Source organism: Lycorma delicatula, chromosome 8 (assembly GCF_047948215.1).
Source record: "Lycorma delicatula isolate Av1 chromosome 8, ASM4794821v1, whole genome shotgun sequence".
NCBI classification, from domain to species: domain Eukaryota; kingdom Metazoa; phylum Arthropoda; class Insecta; order Hemiptera; family Fulgoridae; genus Lycorma; species Lycorma delicatula.
Window position 1 is genome coordinate 118,810,242 of NC_134462.1, and position 24,079 is coordinate 118,834,320.

Below are 24,079 nucleotides of genomic sequence, written 5' to 3' on the forward strand. Positions count from 1 at the left end.
GGAGAGTCACCATGGCAACCGGGAGGGATGTCGTGATGTCTTAATGATCCAAGAGGGACCTCGTCGGGAGATCAGCTTCAAGCTGTAGTAAGGGGGGCTAGTCTTCAACCACGTCACATGGGACCGACCGAAGTAACGATACCGGTCGCTCTCAAGTGGTAAGAAAAAAACTCAAAAAAGGACAACAACATCTTCAAATTAGGTATTTGAGCATATGTATTACCACATGTAATAATTGATATCGCTTCACTGGAGCTGTTTCAAAAAAGGCTTCTCTGATAAAAAAGCTTTTTCCTCTGTTGCCTAGAGTAGCTACGTTTAACCGTCTTATGGTTTGAGAAGGAAAGTATCTTTTCGGTCAATCTTTAGATTATTCATCTTAACCACACTAACTTTTATAACGAATATCTACAGAGACATGTAACGGATCGAAAATTTTGACCGAAACAATACCCTATACTTTTTTTTCTCTATTCGCTCCCATAAAGATTAGTTTTTAGCTTCTTTTGGCACCTTTCTTTTTCACTTTCCTGGGTTCTCTACTTTTCTTTGCTATATCCAATGTTCAATTGATAATTTCATTAATTTTTTCATATATTTCTTTCATCGGAACTATTTTTCGTTCTCTCTGCTAATGGTACATTTATACCCACATAATCTTTTTGTTCCCGTTATTTCTACTAAATAATCAAAGACCAGCATGTACCCAGTATGACCAGGAGCGACTTGATTCTCTTAGCAATGGAAATTTTAATAGAAAACCTTACATCATTCCCTGAATTATGTGTTAAACGAATGTTTTAACCGAGCTATAAATCATTCACCTATATTAGTGTAGCATATAATATATCATCTAGACTGACAATAGGAGGGTGATGATTCGATATGATGACGCCTCCATATAGAATGAAGTCTTAGGTCCAGAAATAATTTAGGTAATTTGAGGTCTCAGGCTGATTAGATTTTGTACCAGTACCACAAATTTTACTCAAAAATTAAATTACATGGATAATACGTAAAGTTTTATTTAAATTAAAAGTGTAATAACGTAACTCTTATTTTAATATTAACTTCATTTATTCATGGTTTATGTAGCATCATACAATATAGTAGCTGCTGTTCAAGGATTATGTTAACCACTCGTCAAACAGCTATACACGAAAAAAGTAATTTTTTATGCTAATAGATCATCAAAGGATCTCTCAAATAGAATTTTTTAGTTTTCTTTTTTTCTTTCCAGAATTTCTTCATCTGTTTTGATTTGATCTTTTATCTTCATCAGTCTACTTACTACAACAGAGCTTTTTATATTCCACAGGTATGTGGAACAGAACATCAAATTATAAATGAAATTCCTAAACTTACATTTGTTGGAAAACTTCCCCGAGTTAGATTGAATTTTTGTTTTCATTTGTTTGATATAACCTTGTTGGGGGTTTGTATTTCTAAATTATATCAAAGATTTTTTTGTTAAATTTAGATTTATTCATCCGCATCATATGTCCTAGAAATTTTAATCTTCTTTTTCTACAATTTATTTCTAGTGAATTGATATTTTAATGAATTTCTTTATTTAATTTATAAGTATTTTGGTCCTATTTAGGTCCGTATATTTTTCTGAGTACCTTTCTTTTCTTTTTGTAAATTATTAAAATAAACTGTTTACAGTTACCTTAAAGAATTACAGGTTTAATTCTTCTGTAATTTCTAATTAATGTAATACCTAATTTTGTCCTTTGTGGATAATTTTTTTTTGTATAAAAATTTTTTATTTAAAGTTTAATTTTTCTAATTATTTAAATCTACTTAGTAAGGAATCGAACTTTGTTCGATTATTTTTGATTAATTTTCTTACATTTTTAAAGGTTTTAGTTGTTATTACATTTCCAAATTCGGTATGGATTATTTTTTGGTTGAAATTTTTAACGCTTGCCTTGATTTCAGGTTTTATAAAATAAATGTATAAACAGTTGTACATCTATAATTTTCAGGTCTTAAATTTGGGAAAAAATCTTTTTTATTAAAAAAATAATTAAAATATATTATCCAGAATTTAGGATTCTTGGATCCATCATTTTTATCCCTCCCTCTCAATTAGAAAGGGATATTTAATAGGGATTGAAGTTTACTTTTTTATTATTGTAAATTATATTGATCTTGGTATATTTGTCAATACAAATTCCTTAATATCCTGGAAAGTTGAAAATTATAATGAATATGTTTAAATATAATATACTGAATAAAGAGATGAAAATATGTTTTTTTAAATCTCGCACACTTTCTAAAGGATAAAGGAAAAAATTTATCAGTGTGTGTAAATTTTAAATTGTTGTACCATTTAAGTTTTTTTGTTACTGCAACATTTTTAGTACCGCAACGGTTAGAATATAGGATGCAGGCACTATTATGAATTTTGTTTCAAAATTATCTGTAAAAGTATTTATCTTTTACAACTCCAGTAATATACACAACAGTAATATTTTTTAAAGTTTAATCAAAATAAGCTTTCATCATCATATTGTTCCTTATCTACTCTGAGGCAGATCCTCTGCATCGTGCTTCTCTCCCTTTTCCACTATTCCCATCTAATAACTATTGAGTTTCTGATAGCTCCGATTTCCTTTTAGATCCCTATAATTCATACTTTTTTCATTTTCTATTTACTTTGCAATATCTATTACAGATCCTGTACTGTTTTAATCATCAGCTCTCCGCCGATGATTAGTCCCAGCCATTTAGTTTTCTATTCTGGACTATTTTCGCACAGATTTTTTTTCATTATTCTCGGTAGCTGTTTATTTTTCGTTCTTCTCCAATCTCTTCCATACCCTCATTTCAAATTCTTTCCTTTTTCAGCATTTCTTAATATTCATGTTTAACATCCTCATCATCACCATGTGATGGAGAGGTTCACTCCAAACATATGTTTTTTCAAGACCAACTTCGTCTTAATGCATAACAACTATTTTGTTTTCTATTTTTTGCTTTCTTAGCAGTTGCCATTTTTGTTTCTATTTTATCTCCACTTTTAGAATTTTTTGTTAATTAGATCCCTAAGTACCTGTATTATTTAAATTAACCTTCTTTTGTGTAGTAATTGATTGGTTTCCTATTCAGACTATTTTAAGTTATATTTATTTTTTTACCGTATTCAACTATAACGTTTTTTAATTTTAAAATCATCCGTTGAAATATCAGGTCAAAGATTCTAATATACATTGAAGCACAAGTTTTTCATAACTTAAAAATATCACGTAATCTGAAAACCGTGTATAATTTAGATTTTTTAATTCAACTTTTCATCTCCTTCTTTTTTTTAATATATATAAGCCACATCGTCGTACATATTAAGCCGTAGTGAGATTAAGCGACATACTTTTCTTACTCTTTCCCTTTGTGAAATCCTTCATTTTCTCTTTCGTTTATCATACCCTTTTGCTGATTCATTTCTACCAATTATTCATTCATCTTTCCTAACTATTTACTATTTACAGTGTGCTTCACGAAGAATATAAAAAATTAATTAATATAAAAAAAGAAACATTTCGTTAGCGAGTGTCGGCTGGTGAAAGATTTCACTCTGATTTCTGTGCCAACGGTTAAGTTATTCCAAAATTTAATTTTTGGAACCATATAAAGGGATAAATTTAGTGGTTTTATATGGAATATGACCTGGAAAATTGAAAAAAATAGATTCCAAAACTGTATTTTAGTGTTTTTAGAAATTTCGGGTAAAAGATAAAAGATTGGGGTCGAAAACACACTATTTTATGATTTCTTTGGTGTAAAATAACGTTTTTAAATGGGTGATAAACGCGTAACATTTTAAACGGAACTTGTACAGAATTTGATTTTGAGTAAAATGGTGTGAATAAAGTACAAAGAAACTAAATACAAAGAAAAAATTTTGAACTTTATTAAAAACAAGTAATATAAAAATGTGACAGATTTTGATTTTAATATTCCTTGTTTGTATTAATATTGCACTAGGCAATATTAATTGCCTGAGATTCTTTCTGCTAGTTATCGATAAGTATTATCAAATTTTGAGTGACAAATCAAAGATGAAGTGTAGGTACACTGATACCTTTACGAGCGTAAGAGTTGATAGATTGTTTCATCAAACATTATTTATTGTGAAATAATTTATTAGTTTTTTATTGTTAAGTTTTTAATTGTTTGTTTCTGATATATAATGAAAAACACTTTTGTTTTTCTTTTACAGCTCTTAAAACTTCTATTTCTTTCTAGTTTTACGTAAAGACAGCTTTTATAAGCCACTTTTTATACCTATGAAAACTTGCTTTTTCAAATAAAAATAATCGAGCTGTTACCTGGTTTCCAATTCATAAACAAATGATCTTACCATTACTGTGTTTATAAAAAAAAAATTTTACTGGTTAATTTGGCGTCATTGTGAGACGTGCATTAGTTGCAGTATAAGATGCAGTAGAACGTAAGAACCACAAAATATAAAGAATTGCAACAAATGTACAGGCATAGCGATCCGTTTTACCCCTCTTCTTATACAAAAAGTTGCAGTGATTTTTTTTTTTAATTCTGACATCTTTTATTTAATATTTCTGATAATGTAACAAAAAATTCAGCCAATATCATTGCAATCTAATCTTATGGTTACGGTTGTACATAAACTATTAATTACTCTTAATATGTAATAAATGAGAAAAAATTTTTAAGGACTTCTTTAAGTTCTTTGTTAAGTACATATTTATGACATATCATTACATTTATTTACATGAAGGGTCCATAAACGATGAATACTTTTAGGGAAAAAAACTCGCTTGAAATAATAGAAGAGATTATAGAAACATTTGATAACAACTGTAATAATTATATTAAAAGAAAAAACATAAAAGTTAGTTTAGTTATTCGTTGCTGTAGGCCTAAATTTGTATGTATGATGTAATCTTTATTAGTTAGTGGGATAATGATAAAAGTTTATACTTCTACTTCTTTTATACATTAAAACTGAATTATATTTTATATATGTTTATATTACATAGGTGAAAGGCTACACTGTTTCATTCCCTTATTTCGGTTTCCGTGTTGTGCTAACACTACGCTATAACTTCAACAAGTTGAATTAACTCAATATAAAATAAAATAAGTTTTTTTTAACAAGCAAATTTCCCTACTGAAAACTAAGTAAAAAGGAGATTTAAAGAGTACAATTTTTAAAACTAAACTGCTTAAAAATACTAAAAAAGGTTTTTGTAACTTATAAAAGTTGATATAATTTAACTGTCATTTATTTTTTCTATTCAGTTTTCTTTAAATTCTCATAACTGTTATTAACTTTTTTTTTAATTATTTAAGTGTTGCGTAAATTTATTCGAGTATATCATGCTTTGATAATTATAAATTAAAATTTCACAATTTTCCTTTAATAAATGCAAAGAAATAATTTAAATTTACATATAAAAATAAACTGCAACGTGCATATTATAAAATACAATAAAAACTAAAAAACGTTAGTAATTCAAAAACCTAAAAACAGACAAAAATGTATCGCGGTAGAAAAATATATATAAGTATTTATTACTTGAGCCTTTCTGGCTCCCTTCACTTTGTATTCAAACATGTTAGTTTTGATATTGAGATGCGTCAAATAACTATGTCGATTTTAATAAATTGATAAAAAAAAAATTTTTTTTATTAAAATAAAAAGAGGATAAAACGGGACAATAATATACCTTTTGTAAGGAACTATTCAAGTAAAAACGTTTTCACACACCACTACTTTTAAAGCTTTTATTAAAAAGCTTTTCCTCAACTTGTTTTTATGTATCGATCCCAGTGTATTTCAATGTATAGTCGAATTTTATAACTATGATTTATTTTGTTATCCGCTAACGGAAGAATTTCCTCTATTGAGTTGAAGAAATATGTAATGGTGTGTGTAATATATTGTTTCACAAAGAAAATGAATATGTGAATTTGTTATTTTACATTATCAGTCCCATAAATCTTAGTTTTTTTAAGCTACCCCAGAGCAACCGGGCTCGCTATTAAGCACTACGTCGGTAGCCCCAGGGTGCCGTGGCAGTTGTCTGCCCACCCTAGCTAAGTCCAACAGGACCTGACCTATCACGGTCCCCTCCGCGTCAACACAACAATCCAACCTCCTATTGAGGACAAAGGATAGCTACAAAGCCCCTCGACGGAGAGGCTGCCAATCCCGCCCCTAGCCCTAACAGTCCCAGGTACGCCTTACGCGCATCCATCACCACGCGGAACTACCTAACCCATGAGGGTTCCCCATATTATCACAGGTCACTCCCCGACTCTTCCACTCTTGCGAGCAGGGTTGCCAGTGCAACAGCGCCCAAGATATGATGGCCTGGGACCCCATCAATGGCCGGGCTTCTCTGAGGGTTTAACACCTCAGCGGCTACTTTCAGTTCCGGGAGGGATATTCTACTTATTATCCCAAGGGGTTCCATATTTCACTCAGCATCCGGCAAGGCGGGAAAAAGAGCCCCCGCAATTTGATCGATCCGGTCTGCCGAGATTATAGGTAATTTTTTTACCCATCCGCTTTGTAAAAATGCTGTAAGCCTGGCCCCACGGATTCTCCAGCAGTTCGTCAAGGAGTCGGTCCCAAGATATATCCTTCTCTTTATGTATTTCTTTTTTAAATTCGCTCTTCGCTAACTTAAACTGACGTCTGCGTTCTCCAACATCACCTCTACCGGTCACTATACTGCGTTGCATCCTCCTTTTAGCTCTCACTGCGGCTGCTCATAGCTCACCAATCGCTGGAGTCCATCAAAAAACCTTCCGCTTCACTTCTCTCATCCTCGTGCGAACCTCTGTACACACTTGACGAAGGGACTCTGCGAGACATTAGGATTCAGCGGGAGGTTCTAGTTAAATTTATCGATAAGTTGCGGTTTGATTTGCTTTAATTGGAGCCAATTCATATTCCGTGACACCTGCCTACGAGCGGGTGTTGAGCACAACTCAACCCAAATCCCTTTAGGGTCACTACTCATTTCCTCCTTTGACACCTCACGTTTAACAATTAAGGGGGCTATAGCCTCGGACGTATACACATGATCCGGAACTGAACTACTTCCATCGCTTACAAAAGTGGGAGCACCATGGTTAAGGCTAATTAAATTAAGAGAGGTTGTCAATTCATCTAATGCCTTCTCTCTTACATCCGTCACACCACTTCCGACCTCATCGATCTTCACTATAAATTTTTCTAGAATGAGCACTGGTCCATCGACCTCCCTCACGTTTTCTTCCAGATCAGACAGAAAATCCATAAAATCCGCCCAGGGTGAATTGGGTGAATATAGCAGCAATATACAAACACTCCCTCCACCTTTACCCTAGAAAATCCATCCTCCTGTTTAGAGTTTGTAAGAGCAAACCTATTCGTCCGATCCCGTATCGCCGTATCTCCTCGAGTCTCAACAAACCACCCACTCTAATCTCTAATCTCTAGTCTCTAATCTTCATTTCGTTAGGTTCTGAAGCTAATAACAGATCAGCTCCTTCAGATATCGCAGACTCCCATAACATATCATGAGCGAGACCGCTCCTATTCAAGTATTATAAATAATCTTCATTTTATGGCCTTTACTAATTCACAATCAGGGCCGCCGAAACGATGGCCTAACTTTCAACATTTAACGCACTTGGCCTACGCCGTACAGTCCACCCGAAAGTTTTCTGCCTCACCACAATTAAAGCAGGACGTAGTCCTGTCAGGTCCTTATATACACGGGAAATATGACCCTGCTCCCAACATTTGAAACAACGCAGAATCTCATCCCGCAAATAGACTCGTCAAGACTGCCAACCCACTCAAATTCTCTAGCCCTCTACCAGAAGGTTCGCCACACGTCTAAACAATACAACAATCGCATTTTTGGGATTGTTCAAAACAGGTCGTAACGAAATAACCTTTATTTCTCGGCGTTCTTCAATAGGGGTAACATCACTCACAGTAGCAAAACGTTCTTGGTCCGCTTCACAATCTAAATTTTTAACGCGTACTAGCGTCAGTCTATCAAGTCTACCCGCAGCCTTCACTTCAGCACATGAATAGCCTCCTGAATTTTTTTCTGAAAAGGCCGTAGCCTTTCCATCCATCATCCTTGATTCAGAGCTCAAGACCGTCGCCCTTACTCTGCCACGCAGATGACATCACCAGCCATACCCTCACCAGCTTCGGCCTTTACCTCCCTTAATAATTGGGTGTAAGTTAGTCCTTCCTTATTAATAATAATCCTTTTCGTAGCTACATCTAACTTAGGTAGTAGTGTAGTCTTCCGATATTCCTTGTAAGCATAACGCTTCCTACAAATGCCATCCGGTCTAGCGAGATACTCAACTAGCCTCTTGGTTTTGTGAGCTGTCCTGCCCAACACCCCTCCACAGGTGTACACACCCCCAATCTTCCGTATGCCCTCTATCAGCTGATTAGTTACCAATACGTCTTCCAAATCAGCGTTAATAATAAGCACAAACGTGCCACCCGTATCCGAACCATCTTGCGTCCCACCGAGCAGGAAATTTTTCCTTCTTGGAAAAATTCTTAATTATCAAACCCGGGAGTATTTTCTCTTCATTTAATAATCTAGTTATGCGTGGAGCCCTATCACACACTCGTCTAGAAAACGAACTCTTCCTGTCGCCTTTCAAATCCAGAATCATTACTATATCCTGACCAGGAATCACTTCTGGTTACCCACTTACCACATCAACATTCTAAAAAAGATCATTTGAAAGACACCAGATCAGCCAACTTCCCATCAGATACACCCGACTCAAGCTTCTTCCTTACCTCTTCCATTGGAACAGAACCTTTGGTCCTCTCGGTTTTGGTCCAAAATCTTCCGTATCAACGCAAGCCAACTCGTCAGCCCAATCGATGGCCGATTTCACCTTAAATTCCAATGAATAAAAGGTCTCTTTTATTTTTTTTTTCATATTAGGGTTATCCCTAACCAACCGCTACATCTTAGTCGTATACTCAACCAGGTCGATATTGGTCCTGATGAGAAGGTGATCTATCCTCATCTTACCAGCTGCCTACAACGCTGCTTATAACGATGCTTTTCCTCGCCGTAGCAGTAACTAACAGCAAACTGTTTCAAACCGTAATATCTCGTCACCAAAAAATTAAAAAAATCCAAACTTATCAACTCTGACTTCTACAGGTCAGCCCAAGTTCCTAAACACCCCACACGCCTATTTGAAGGGTGTGTGGCCGGGGAGGTTTAGAGCTGAGGGGGAGTCCGTAGAAGGTAATTTGTATAATTATGAATCTATAATAAAAAAAAATACGGGTAAAGGATTTTGGAAGCGGGTAAAATGAAAGAGAATGCAGATCCGGGAGGAAATGGATGAGGAAGGAACGTGAAAGGAATTATTAAGGAATAAAATTAACCCTATAAAAACCAGCTGGGGCTTAGACGAAATATCGTCTAGCTAAACAGAAAAATAAAGAATGTCTTATATGACACGTGCCAAGGACACAAGCCTGACTAGACGTGCTTACCAAACTTATAAAATTCTAACTAAGTTATTATAAATTAAAAAAATAATAAACGTAAAATAAAACCTCACCTACCTTATTGTTCACACTCACAAGTCAAAAACAACATAAAAAGGCAGCAACTTTACACACACTGAAACGTTATTAACAAGTTAATTGGTAAGCGACATAGCGCCTACCAGAAAAAACCGGAAAAAACAATAATAATCCGTATCCAAAACTCAAAATATTATAAATTGTAAACGTGATCACTAAAACCAACCGAAAATTCCACAACACCGAAATCGAATAAATAACCAAAAAACCAGACAAATAACAGGAACTCAGAGCTATCAATCCAGGTGCGAACACGATGAGAGACTCGACTGATAAAGTTGTAATGTATATAAAACAAAAGGTAATCCCTCAATGTTGATTTTTCAGAGCGAATGATTTTCACTATATAATCTGAACTTATGAAGATATAAATTGTAAGACTGAATATAAACTACCATTCGGAGGCTTGATATAATCATATGCAACAGTATTGAAATAGATGAAGATCTATGAAGGTCTGTAATACGAAGGACAAGAGTCCTTCGTAATGATGGCATGGGAAACTTACTGTTCTCAACGATAGCTATAAAATTCTATTTTATCGTCTTGTGACTCCTATTACGTGTCTAATAACATTAAATTAAATTTTAGATTAAGTGATATCATGTCCGTACACATATAACGAGGGATGACTATATTTATTTTTTATTAAACAAACGATAGGAGATAAATTTCGTTCTTTATAAATGATTTTGCTTAACGTAAAACTACTACCACGGATTGCCAATTTATATTGTTCTTCTGAGGTACATTACAAATATCACCATAGATATATATTTGTTGTTTGTCCCGTATGCGTTACTATATCACACATATGATTACGATTAAACTTTGATGAGTTGCTGTGCGCACGCCCAAGAAGGTTTCTGAATTAGTTTGGACCCGCTAGGTGGCGCTGGAGTTGAGATATTTTGAAAAATTTAATCACATAATAACTGTCTGAGGAAGTCGATTTTGACATAAACGATCGATATAGACGATATCTCCCGATATATACAACTACATTAGACTTAGTTAAAGAAGTTTTACATTATTTATTTATACGTTTTTTATGATTTTAATCTTTTATGAGTTATAGTTTTTTTTTTCTTTTATGAGTTTAATGAATGCAGAGCCCCCTGGTTAGTTGGGAAGGGTAAGTGGAGCGATCCTTGACTGGCTGAACATCTCTGATCGCGATGGGAAACGCAAGTAACCATATACCTCGGGCGAGGCCCCGACGTATCTGTTAATATATATATATATTATAGTTCAGTAGAAATATTTATTGTGCGGTAGAGTTGTTTGATGCAGTCTGGTTTTTTGTTTTGTTATTTTTGAAAGCGCGTTTATTAATCAATACAAGTAATTTAAATTTACATAAATAATAAACTGCATCGAAGTTAAGTTATTTATCTAATGAATGATTAAGTATACAAGTCTAAGGGTTTGTAATTAAAGATAACAGTTTTTTTAACTATTTTATAGGAGAAGTTATTAAATGTCATCAACAAAAGCGACCATGGTTTGTAAGAAACTATGAGATCCGCCAATATCTAAGAATACCTTACATTCATGAGGAAATCCGACGTATAAGTGCAAAATGCACATCTAAAAAAATGAACACGTGAACCACGTAGTGGTAAATCTCTTGGACAACAGTAGGGATATTAAAACGTCTAAATAGGCGATACGTGTTGAAATGGGTTATGCTGCGTAGCGATGGATTTTGTCTTTCACGACTAAAATATCATTTATTACTGACAACCTAGTTTTTTATATGGGATTTACATTCTCATATTTTTGTATAAATTTTATTTATCTGCTACGAGAGAGAATTCGCTACCGATTGGAATTATTTGACGATTATTGATATACTGAAATCTATCGTGATGTGGTCAATCGTGCTCTTGAATATTTTAAAATTATGAATCCTTCTACTGTGTATTGCTTGCATTAGGTTTACTTCTTTACATCACTTGTTTGTTAAACTCCTTTTATTTCTTGTTTCTACTGTAATGTTATTTTTTTTATGGTAATTATATTTATGTGTTTTGTTATTACTCTTGTGTTGCTAAATACTCGTTATAAAGAGAAGTAATGTAAACTAGTGGTATCGATATTTCGCGAGGAATATGTTTGGGGACTCCTCATTCGTGTCATTATTTATCAATCCATTCACTTATGGTTTCGCTTTTAAATAAACATGAAACTGATTGTAAATAAAGTTTTCCAGAAAATAACATTTCATGTAGTTATCACAAAATGAGGTGAAAAAATTTTCCAATTATTAGTTAATTTAGTCAAATAATTTTAAATGTTTTAAAATCCTTTCGTTGACTTCATATGACTTACATTTTAAAGCTTCATTCAAAGTAAAAATGCATTCTGAAAACATTTTACTTTTTTTATAACAAAATAATTAGACATTTTATTGCCATAATTATCTGATGTGAAAATTGGAGGCGTGAATAGTGCACAAACAAAAATTGCATTATTTAACTTGTAAAGGGATTAAGAGGATCGAGCAATTTTTTTCTTATATAAAAATTTAAAACTATTTACAGTTATAAATTTCTTGATATCAGTCACAATTCATACTTGAAAACTCCGCAATAATTTTCAAAAGTAAAATCATCACGTGAAGCTTGGTAGTAAAATTGAGATGTGAAACGATTTCCTGTTCCCAAAAAAAAAAAAAATATAGTTTTTTTTTACCTCAGGTGTTTTTATCTAAGTAGTTATAAAGACTAGAACATTTAGTAAAAAAGTAATAAATTATTTTTCTTCTTTCTGATATGAAATAATGTTTTCATTAGTGCAATATACAGAGTGTTCAGCTTAAAAGAGGCCCCATCACTCATTACTTTATACTAAATGCATGTTTGTGTTAAAAAGCGATATTGCATATTATGCGTATATCCTCATACATAATTATGAAATTATTTAAATAAATTTACGTTAAAATTATAATCTACAGCAACTTAAAATGCATCTCCATTAGAGATAACATATTTTTGTGGTTAATATATGTCACAACCATAATTCTTTTCCGAAAAATTGATATATTTCTATACTATTTTCAAAATGAGTTCATTAGGCTTTCTAACAGTAGATTATTACGCGGATGAATAATCTCTTCAGAAGAAAAATCAGTATCAAATTTAATAATGAATCGCATTATAAATTTTAATCATATAATAGTAAAATATATAAGTACGGAGAGTTCAACTTAAAGACGCTATTATTCAGTAGCGTATACTAAATGCACATATTGGTGTGAGATGGGTAAAGTACTATGGAAGATGTTGGCACGACTGTAGTTAGAATAGGGAGGATGGAATATTTCCTGCACATTTTTTTATTGCCGGTCTGTGTCGAGCACTGGATTTTGAACAAGGTTGTGTAATCGTATGTTGTTGTATTTTACAACGGTTAACTGTTGAAGAACCTGATGGAAACTTATTTAGAGACGAAATCTCATGTTGTGTGTCGACGATAGTTCAGGGAGAAATTTGAAAAGGAAGCTCGAGTGAAGTTTTACTCAGAAGTTGGTTAAAAACGTTTTTGGAGCAGGTCAGTTTTACCCAAAACAGGTTAGTTTTAACGATGCAGGTCATACAGGACACCTACAGAGTTGGTCTAGAGGTAAACTCGTCTTCGCAAATAGCTGTTTTCGAACTCGACAATTCTAAGGTTCAAATCCTAGTATAGGTGTGCATATTGCATGCGAAAGAGATAGACTGATAGAACGGGTGGAACAGTCATTCCTTTACGAAAACATCTCGTATAGCTCCATATATTCGCACAGTATGCAGTACATTGTCAGTCTTTCAGGATAGTTAATAGCGCGATAATCCAGCCGTCAGCCTATATGCACAGCAATACGCCGCCCGCTATTTATTTATATATGGATTATTTACTTTTAATTATTTGAATACTTACTTTTATATGTTATTTACTTTATGAATTTGAATACTAAATCGTGGATACCGGTGTTCTTTGGTGGTTGGGTTTCAGTTAACCGGACATCTGACGAGTGGCCAATCTGAGACTATACAAGACTACACTACACTTACATTCACAAACATCATCCTCACTCATCCTCTGTACTTACAGTGGTTCTGGAGGCTAAACAGAAAAGAAAGGTCATACAGGACATTAAAGCGGCAGTTACAAGATCTCTTCATAAATTTTTGTTGAGATTAAGCTGCGGAAAGAATATTTCAGTAAATTCAGCCCGCACTGTAATGTTGAAATGTCATTCGTATCGAATGCAGGTTTTCCAATGACCTAACTAATGCTGATTATGCTAAAAGGGTTCTTTACTGACAACGGTTGAAGAACTTCATAAGAGGAACATTTTCATTTTAGACCGAGTGTTTTTCACAGATGAAGCGTGGTTTTACCTCGATGGGTATGCTAATAATCAGAACTACCGGACCTGGGGTGCTGAAAACCTGCACATTTCCTTTGAGCCTCCACTACACCCACTGAAAAAATTAAGCGTATGGTGTACGGTTTGAAGGCAATGAATAATATGACCCTTGTCTTTTGAAAAAACTGTGGATGCTGCTGTCTAACAAGAAATTCTGCAACGTCTCATATTCTTACTGCAAGAGAATGAGCGTGACTGCTGGTTTCAACAGGACAGCGTCGCTCTACTATGGAGATGGTACAGGATTTTTTTGGTGGAAGAACCATTTCTAAAGGATTGCGGTTAATAAGTTTCCCTGATCTTACTAGTTCAGACTTCTTTCTGTGGGATTACTTAAAATAAATTGTTTGTAGCAGCAGTCCACACACACTATAGGAAGTTTGAAGACAATATTGGCATCCAGTAAATAGACAGGCTAACAGGGATAGCCAGGAACATTGTCAAACGTGTTGACAAGTGGATAGAAGTTGATGGACATAATTTTCAACACCTTCTGTAAATGATTATTTAATTGTTTGCCAATAAACTATTATTTATTGATTAAACTAAATGATGTGGTCTCTTTTAAGTTGAACACTGTGTATATACATACAATGCAGAATTCTACTTCCTACCGTAAACGTGCTACTATCTGGGTAGATGATAAATATAAATAAAAAATCTTGGTTCTAAAAATCACTTATAACTATAAGACACAATATATAATGGCAAAAACATATTTATTACTATAAAAACGATTTTAATTTCATAATTATATAAACCTATATAGTAAGATTCCTTGAGAATAGACCAACCGGAACCCTTGTTAATTTCTCATCTAATCCTCAACCCATTATTTTTGTTATATTAGCCGAGTGATGTAACGCCACTATTTTCCAATAAAATACTTTAATTTTTTAAGGTTGAGAATGACTTTACAGCTCAATCTGAAGTTAGTGTCTGTCATATGTAACACTAGGCGGTCAGAGAATGAAAAAAAACTGTGCGTTTTCAGAAGTGCTTTTAAAGTTTTATCTGGATCAAAAAGGGTATCAAAATCAGGAGATAAATCCTGAATAATTCAACTGTAAGTAGTCTACAATTAAATACAGTAATACATAACTTTAATGACTTTGGGATTTTAGTTCTACTTCTGGTAGTACAAACCTGAAATGTATTTTCTTATTTTAATAAATACGTTTTTGACTCAAGTTGTAAAAAAATATGTATAAAATTTTTATAGTATAAAAATAATGATTATTATTATTACCTTAAGTTCCTCGTTTTCACATGTGGAACAAATTGTTGAGACACCTTTAAAAACTCCAGCAAGACAAATGATTAGAGCGCTCCATATTAAAACAGGCACCTCCATCTCACTTTCACCACAAACACCCTGTTTTATCTGGCCATAGGATCAACCTGAAAAATAGAAAAAAATTCTAATGTAAAGAAGTTTTTTCTAGTTATAATTTTTTTTAATAGTAAATGAAAAAAATATATATACTTTTATTTCAAATTCTTCAAAATTGTATTGTTTCATGTTATCGATTCCACAGAGTTTATTGCGAGATTACATCTGTTAAAATTCTTATAAATGATACAATTTATTTACTCTTTATTGTCTTACAATTTACGGAGTAATCGAATTATATGCCAGAAATAATAATTTTGATTCTATTTCGAGATTTACAGTAACTAACAGAAATTAATACAAGATTAAGCCTCGATTATGACAGTAAAATCAAAAATTTAAAATTATTTAAAAAAATATTAAAAATATGCAAGGGCTAGTTTCTTATACTGTTTAAAAAATAGTTAAAAAATAGTTTAATAGTTTAATAGTTAAAAATAGTTAAAATATGTTTAAAAAATAGTAACGACTGCTAATGATGTTCCCTGTTCACATGAACACGCAAAACAGTTTCTCGCACTTAATTGTAGAACAGATCACTGTCGCATTTTTATCGCAAAATGGAACACACTCGTGATACTTTCTTCTCTCGTATGCACCGATTCTTATCGCATAGAGTAAACTCGCTGGGCTTTGGCAGTATTTGTATCCTCAGGCCCAGGAGTTGTCCTAACCTAACAGTAGCTCTTGTTAGTTCAAATTTAATGGGCAAAACAACATCTATTTGCCAAGAGCATTATTTTATTTTTCAAGATTCTCTTCTTATTATACGACTGTAGAAGCATCTGTATTCGTCATAGAAATTACTAAACTACATAAAACAAAAGATTGAGGATGAGTTATTTACGTTCCTTTAAAAGAAAGATTTATAGAAAAATGTTGGCTCTCAGTTCGTTTAAAAGCTTGTATTTTGAACAGCAAAATTTTCTCTAATAATTCTCTAGACTTTTTTTTCAGCCACATAAATTAATCCACCGTAGGAGATTACCGAAGCTTGTACCTCAGTATAAAAAGTGGAAAATTTTTAGCGTATGAAAAATATCTGTCTGATCGGGATTGGAACCCGGAACTCCGGAACAAAGGCCGACACGCTACCGCTCCACCATGGATATCAGCTATTTAATTTTAAAAAAAAAAAAACAAACAAAATATGTTATTTGATTTTCACAAAATTTATTCAAAAAACAACTGCTTCCGTACACTTACTACTGCATAATCACAGTAACAGAACACTAAAGTTAAAAGTATACTTTTAGTTTTAATATTTTCTTCCTATCTAAGGAAGGTACTGTGTACCGTAACAGCTGTCGTGGCTTTTTAAATAAATTTTGTGAAAATCAAGTAACACATTTTGTTTGTTATGATGGATCTTTGTCAAGTAACTGCTTCATTCATCGATTATTTAAATTACAGTTAGCTGTTTAATAAAGTACTTAATTATTAGATTTTATTTTTAAGGCTATCTTGTTAGCTCTTTAATAAGTTCAATCTACAAAATTTAAAATTACTCTTTAAAATATATATTTTTCTTATTTTTAAATGTCAGTAATATTTCAAGTATTGCAGTTGAAAATACTAATAAAATTTCAGCAGCAAAAAAATATCATTTTTATTTCAGAGATGCATATTAGATAAATGCCATTCCAAGTGAAATATTTCAAACGCCGCCTTTTTCATTCCTTATACTATGAAGGAAATTTCCTCTCTAGAGATCTAGACAAGCTGAGAAATCCCTTTACGGTCTCGGTTTCAATGATGGTAAAATCCTTACGTTCACCTACCGGAGGTAGAGAGGGGGCAACGGCAGTTTATAGCATGTTGTTATATGCAGGCGGCAAATGAATGAAGGGATCGAGTATCATTCGGAATAAGAAGATCCCCTCTAGTAAGTCCAACAGCGTCTTTGAGGGGGGCTGAGCGGCTAGAGGTTAGGACCCTCTATTATCCTTGCGGCAGAAAATGGCCCCAAAAGACGGAATGGCCAAAATTGGTCAACGAACGACATTAGGATTAGCGATAAGAGATTTTTTCTCTCTTACCAACGAAACACGTCGACTAATTTTTAATTTTTTTTAAATTATTTACTTTCCGATTTTATCAGTGTATTTTACGTAACCGTACACCTATTCAGCTTTACAATAATCAAAAAATAAAATTCTATTATCATTTTAACTAGTTTAGTTATTGCGTCATATTCTAATGATTTTTTTTTTTTTTACTGGAAGAACATAATTTAAAATATTTTAATATTAAAGAATTCTATTAAAAAATAATCCGTTAATTTTAAAGTATTTTATTTATTTAGCTACAACAGGCTGACTCAACTCAATAGCAGTTTTGTGAGGAATGAAAATAATTTTTTTAGCGTGTGGAAAACATCTTGTCTGACCAGAACTCGAACTCGGAATCTTCAGATGAAAGGGTAAAACATTACCTACCACCACGGAGGACGGCAGAATGGTGACAAAAATGGTATAACGTGCTATACTCGTTAATACAAACACATTTCATATAAAACAATAATATGCACTGAATTGCCGAACTCCATGGCGAATTGGTAGCGTCTCAACCTTTAATCCGTGGATCCCGGGTTTGAATCCCAGTCAACCATGGCATTTTTCATTCGCTACAAGGAAAAAATCTACATAATAAAAGTTCATTAAACAAAATATATCATGTAAAGGTACAAAAACAGCAGAGTATTCAGCAACCGTTTAAATGTAAATCGTTTATGTATAAAGTTGAGCTCAATTTTCAAATGTAAATGTAAATACCTTAAATGCACAAGATACGCATTATGATTCCAAAATAATAATTATTAAGATTATTTAGTACTTGTAAATGTTTGAGTGTATGTACATCTTCCTTCATAGAGATTTGTACCTCTTGGTGGGTAAAAATATTTTCCATTTAACCGTTTAGAACCTCGTCACCTTGTTTGTTAATAATATTAATTTTTTAAAGTCTTAATCGTAAATAATTACGTCATTATTTTCTGTCTTCTCGACATATCATTCTCATGTTACTAATTGTGGTTTAGTTAAATTTCGGTACAATGGAGAATGCTCTTTATACGTACTCGGTTCGAAAGCCGCATCGGAGTTGCGTCTCTAACAAAGACTATTCAAACAAAACAAAGTCCATTTCAACAAGTGGATTACATTTATGTACTAACTTTTATTTATAGAGTTGTGCCTACACGGACGTAATTTAGAAAATTTTGCCTTGAGGGAAATATCAGGAGTTTTAGAAAGTCCCTTTCTGTATGATGCTTTTTGTAAAAGAAGTTTTATCTTTTCATACCGTTCTTTTATCAAGTTGTTTTATTTGCGGTGAACGAGACTAATTTTTACTTTTTATAGTCGCTCGCTATACCACCAGTTCCATATAAATGTCAAAAGATTCCACAGACCATATAATTTTAAAATTCATATATCATTAATTTTTATGATTCAAAATAAACTTTTAAACTAAAGTTTTCAATAATCTGTCAAAAATATACATTTATACTCAATAAGGAGTCCAGCTGAAAATTTTTCGAAGTATGTCGTTTACTATTAAACAAACAAATAGCTTTTAATATTGTTTTTTCATTTTGTATGACCTAATGGATAAAAAAAAGAACAAAAATCACCTTACCAAGTTACTAATATCTCAAAATATTCTTACTTTTGAACATTTTGAAGAAAGCTTCATTCCTTCAGCAATTAAATAATATTTATTATTAGAACGTGATCGCAAAGAGCAATTACTAATTTTCACAAAGATATATTTAAGATATGTCCCACAACATAATTAAATAAAATTCTTTTAAAAAATGCGTACAAACAGCCATTGCTTATTTAAACAATTAATACAACTTTTAACTATACCTATAAAATAGAACATGCTGTAGAAAAAAATGATTCATCAAAGAGTGGTTGCAGAGAAAAATGTAATATTATAAAAAATGTATGTATGAATGAATAAAATAAGAATAACAAGGAACATCTTACACGTTTTATAAAATCGGTTCACTTATTTTTGTACCATTCCGTAACAGATTAACAGATCGGTAGGAATTCTTTCAAAACTTTTATTACATCGCAGATCAAGCATATAAAATGAAAGTTTTCAAATAGTACTTTATGCAAAGAACCTACAATGATAGCCATTGATGCACAAGTGCGAAGTAAGTTACAAACTATCCTTGGCGAGTGCCGTTAACTTCGTAAGAGTGCATTAATGTCCATTTTTGAGAGTTGCATACAATAATTTTTCTACGGTCGAGAAAATATTGGAATTACTGATTTAAATCAATGATAGAATACACTGTTAACAGAATATTTTTTTTATTTTACAAAAAATAAATTAAACAATACATTCCTGTAGCAATAGGTAACGTATTAGTCATAAGTTCTGTCTTTCCTTTAATATCGATCCAATGTTAAAGACTTTTCTTCGTCAGAATCTCGCAAAATAATAATAAGGTCAACCATTATGGTCATAAGGTGTGTAACGTCAAACTTACCAATAGTTACCTATTTTTTTTACTTTCAAATTAACCTCTGCTTACTGAGTATTAAATTTTAGTCATAAGTTCTGTCTTTCCTTTAATATCGATCCAATGTTAAAGATTTTTCTTCGTCAGAATCTCGCAAAATAAACATAAGGTCAACCATTATGGTCATAAGGTGTGTAACGTCAAACTTACCAATAGTTACCTATTTTTTTACTTTCAAATTAACCTCTGCTTACTGAGTATTAAATTTTAGTCATAAGTTCTGTCTTTCCTTTAATATCGATCCAATGTTAAAGACTTTTCTTCGTCAGAATCTCGCAAAATAAACATAAGGTCAACCATTATGGTCATAAGGTGTGTAACGTCAAACTTACCAATAGTTACCTATTTTTTTTTACTTTCAAATTAACCTCGTCTTACTGAGTAGTAAATTTGATTAAAATCAAAGTAAAAAAACAGCTGATACATTAAACAATACACACGCTTCTGATTGGTCACTGGTGAAAAGAGTAAGTTTTTGATCGGCTGAACACCTGTTTTATGATGATCCTCATTCGTTCCGCCGGTGGCGGTCCTGATTATGACTTGGTAATGCCGCGCCTGACTCCATGACGTGACCGGGTCTGGGTGCGGGTTTATCTCCGGCTCCTGCGCGGAACGGAATGAGATTACGATCCCCTTGTTAGGTGATCTAAATTGGTCGACTTATTTGGATGTAGTTCTGAATTTATATGTTGCGAAAGACATAATTTTGATTGGTATGAGTGTAGCACTGATTTAACTTTAAACTCGTTCGTTTTCCGAGGCATTCACAGTCACGAACGGTGTTGTTAAATCTATACTAAGCACGGAGTTCGCGCTTCCGCGTTTTCAGTCAGTTAGTTTGAGGGAATTATGTTAGGTTGGATGTGAATATGTCCGTTTGAGGCCGACGTGAAGGCGAAATTTCATATATATTTTACTGATGCAAATGTCTGCCGAGGCATTTACATCGGTGGCATCCCGACCGAGGTTTGGCTGATGACTGTGAGATGTAATCAGTTAGACAGTCTAAAGACGACCTCCTAAGTCTAAAGCTCCTCAGGGCTCGGAACGGAGGGGGTGGTGTGGCGACCGGTAACGTTACAAGGTGGGTAACGTTAGGCGGTACGTAGGGGTGTCTTTCCCCTACGGGGTTGGGATGACCCTCATTATCGTACAGGTTCCAGCTGCCTAATTCAAACGTTTTAGTATCCCCGTAGAAAAAAATATTTAATCCTTACAAAAACTATATAAAGATATTAATAAAAATCTAAAAAAATATGGAGATTGATTTCTTTTGTTAAAACAAATAAGTGCAATTTAAAACAATAACCTAATTAAGTTAAACCTTTCAATAGACATTAGAAAATAAAATATGCAAGAAAATTAGTCACAATAAAATCATTCTGGGCTTGTTTACGTCTACAGGAACACTAATGACGCGTTAGCTATTGATTTAGGTAGTGTTTATTGCTCCTCGCTCCATATCATAACACGCAATACGATTCCAGCAGATATTAACGAATCCAGTCAAGTCAGCTTTTTCTTAATAAACCGTCATTTCAATGAATTAAATTAGTTACCATATTATTTTGTAAAAGGTTATTTTAGATGTAACCATATTCTATTATTTTACTATATTTTAACATGAAGAGAGTTTTTTGTTCCGGATAAACAAAATAACTACCTTCAATCGCAACCAGATTTTTACCCACGTTTCTTGGCATAACCGAAAAGATTTTTAGATTTATTTCATCTTGAAAAATTTCGAAAAAAATGTATATATATATATATATATATATATATATATATATATACAGTTAGATCACATACTTTAATGAATTGAATTAATGAACTGTGAACTGTAAGTCTCTATCGCTGTGTGTGCTGGGTTTGAACTGGATGATTCGAATCAATCGAATGAATAATATTAGAAAAATAATAAAAATAAATTTACTTTAAATAAAATAATATTTAAATAAATTTTAAAAAAAATTCTGTTTAACAATAATGGGCCCTCGTGGAGACTGCGTATGAGGCTAGAGTTGTTAGGTAAGCAAACACCTCGTGGAGAGCTAGAGCAATCATCACCATCAATTGGTAGCAAAGGGGATGCCCCTGGGGAGGAGCAATGGAGTGCTCTTATAATATACCCGCAAATAATCGTCCGACTTTCAAAATTCAAACCTAAGTAAAAATTGTTTGTTGGTTGTATGCTAAACTTTGGCATCCATCTGGTGCACTCTTGATCTAACAGAACACGGTTATTCCGGAATTGTTATCTAAAAATTAAAAAAATATTTATTAGAATGTGAAAATAGAAAATAATCCTTTACGGTGCTGAACTTCTCATTCGGGCCGCTAGGTGGCGAGCCGCTAAATTTTCATGCTTCTCTCTTACAGCTTTCAAGATATTTTTTAGGGGAGCTAGTTTTATTAAATTTTTATTTTGTAATAGAACAACATTTTAGCCTAATGTATTTTAAATAATCCAAAAAAGTTTTACTAAAATTACGTACAATTTTTCTTACATAAAATGTAAGTCTACCAATGTTTTAGTCATTCAGTTTGCATTTTATAATTTTTTTCGTCAACGGAATGCAAAAATACCCACTATTTTGTTTGTAAAGGTACAATATCGACAAACTCGTAAAAGTTTAATAAATTTTTACTTTACAATATTTTTTTTAATGATTTTTATTTTAGGCAGTTGAAGGTAATGCTAATAAAAAACTAATATATTTTTTTATAAAACCGTCTTTTTTAGTAAAGCGAGCATATATATTAAATAAGTATTATATTTCTCACTATAAAATATAGTAATTAATTACTCCGCTTTTATTCAAATATTTTAACTAAAAAGCAAAAGCAGTCATATCCTTACACAGTTTGATATACAATAAAAATAAATGAATGAGTATAAATTACCGCTAAATTTCTTCTTACTTATTCCATAGTCTTTATTTAGAAAAAGCTCAGGTAATCTTGTTACTATGAAAAAATTTTATTTTTTCTTAGCGATCAATAATATCTTAAAGCTAAAAAAAGAAATCATATTTATGTACGTCTTTATTTTTCCTGTTTAGCCTCCGGGAATGACCGTTCAGGTATTATTTCAGAGGATGAATGAAGATGATATGTATGAGTGTAAATGAAGTGTAAATCTTGTCGACCATTCCTGAGGTGTGTGGTTAATTGAAACCTAACCAACAAAGAACACCGGTATCCACGATCTAGTATTCAAATCCGTATAAAAGTAACATTTACGAGGCTTGACGCTGGAACTCTAGACTTCCAAATCATCTGATTTGAGAAGACTCGTTCACCAATAGACCAACCTGGTGGATATGAATATATATCTACGTACAGTTACAAAAACACAACTCATATTCAAGATTATGCAATTTAACATTACCTAGATAATTTTCACATTAGCTTTTAAATTAAATTTTTTAAAGAATGTTGTCCTACTTAGTTATAATTTAAAGAATTTTTAAGGATTATTTTAAAACAAAACACATCTGTGCTAATTTTAAAAAAAACTCATAACCTCAAATTGCTATTTTATGCAAACAAATCAGTCCCCCTTAATTTTAATTTACATAAGCCACCTTTCTGCTATTAAAATTGTTTTGAAAAAAACAAAAATTTTTTTTAAAAATAACAATGATACATATACTTTTAAATTTAATCAAATAAAATTTACGTTACATTTCACTTACGGTACTGCAGGACCTTATAATCTTAATTTTGAAATTTTATGTATATTTTTGACTACGCCATCTAGACTAATTTGATGACCACCAATAGTTTTAAAATCATTTTATTATATTTACAATTTTTAGTTTAAAAATTATTTATTTTATTTTATTCTCGTGGGGTACGGCCACTCTTCGCGGTCGTGGATGGCTCAGATTCATCGGTGTCTTCTGGATGCCCCATTGGTCTGATGAGCAATTCACCGTCGTGCGAGTCACGAGGGGTACACTCGATGTCCTACTAGTGCCGGGATACTTCTAGCTTGGATGGAGTATCGATGACTTGCTGCCGAAGTTGGGCAGGAATACTTACGAAGTATTGGGAAAAGAGCTTCCCCCGGATATGTATTGTGCAATC

General features: G+C 32.7%; 1 protein-coding gene across 1 annotated transcript in view; it reads right to left on the reverse strand.

The window, feature by feature from the left end:
• Window positions 1-15,424, reverse strand: part of Ccn (cellular communication network factor protein Ccn) — a 199,282-nt gene extending 183,858 nt beyond the window's left edge. Inside the window, exon 1 of the mRNA XM_075373818.1 lies at window positions 15,298-15,424. Within this exon, the coding sequence (XP_075229933.1) occupies window positions 15,298-15,402 (105 nt within the window). The 5' untranslated portion in view covers window positions 15,403-15,424. The remainder of the gene's footprint in view (window positions 1-15,297) is intronic.
• Window positions 15,425-24,079: the final 8,655 nt, after the last annotated feature.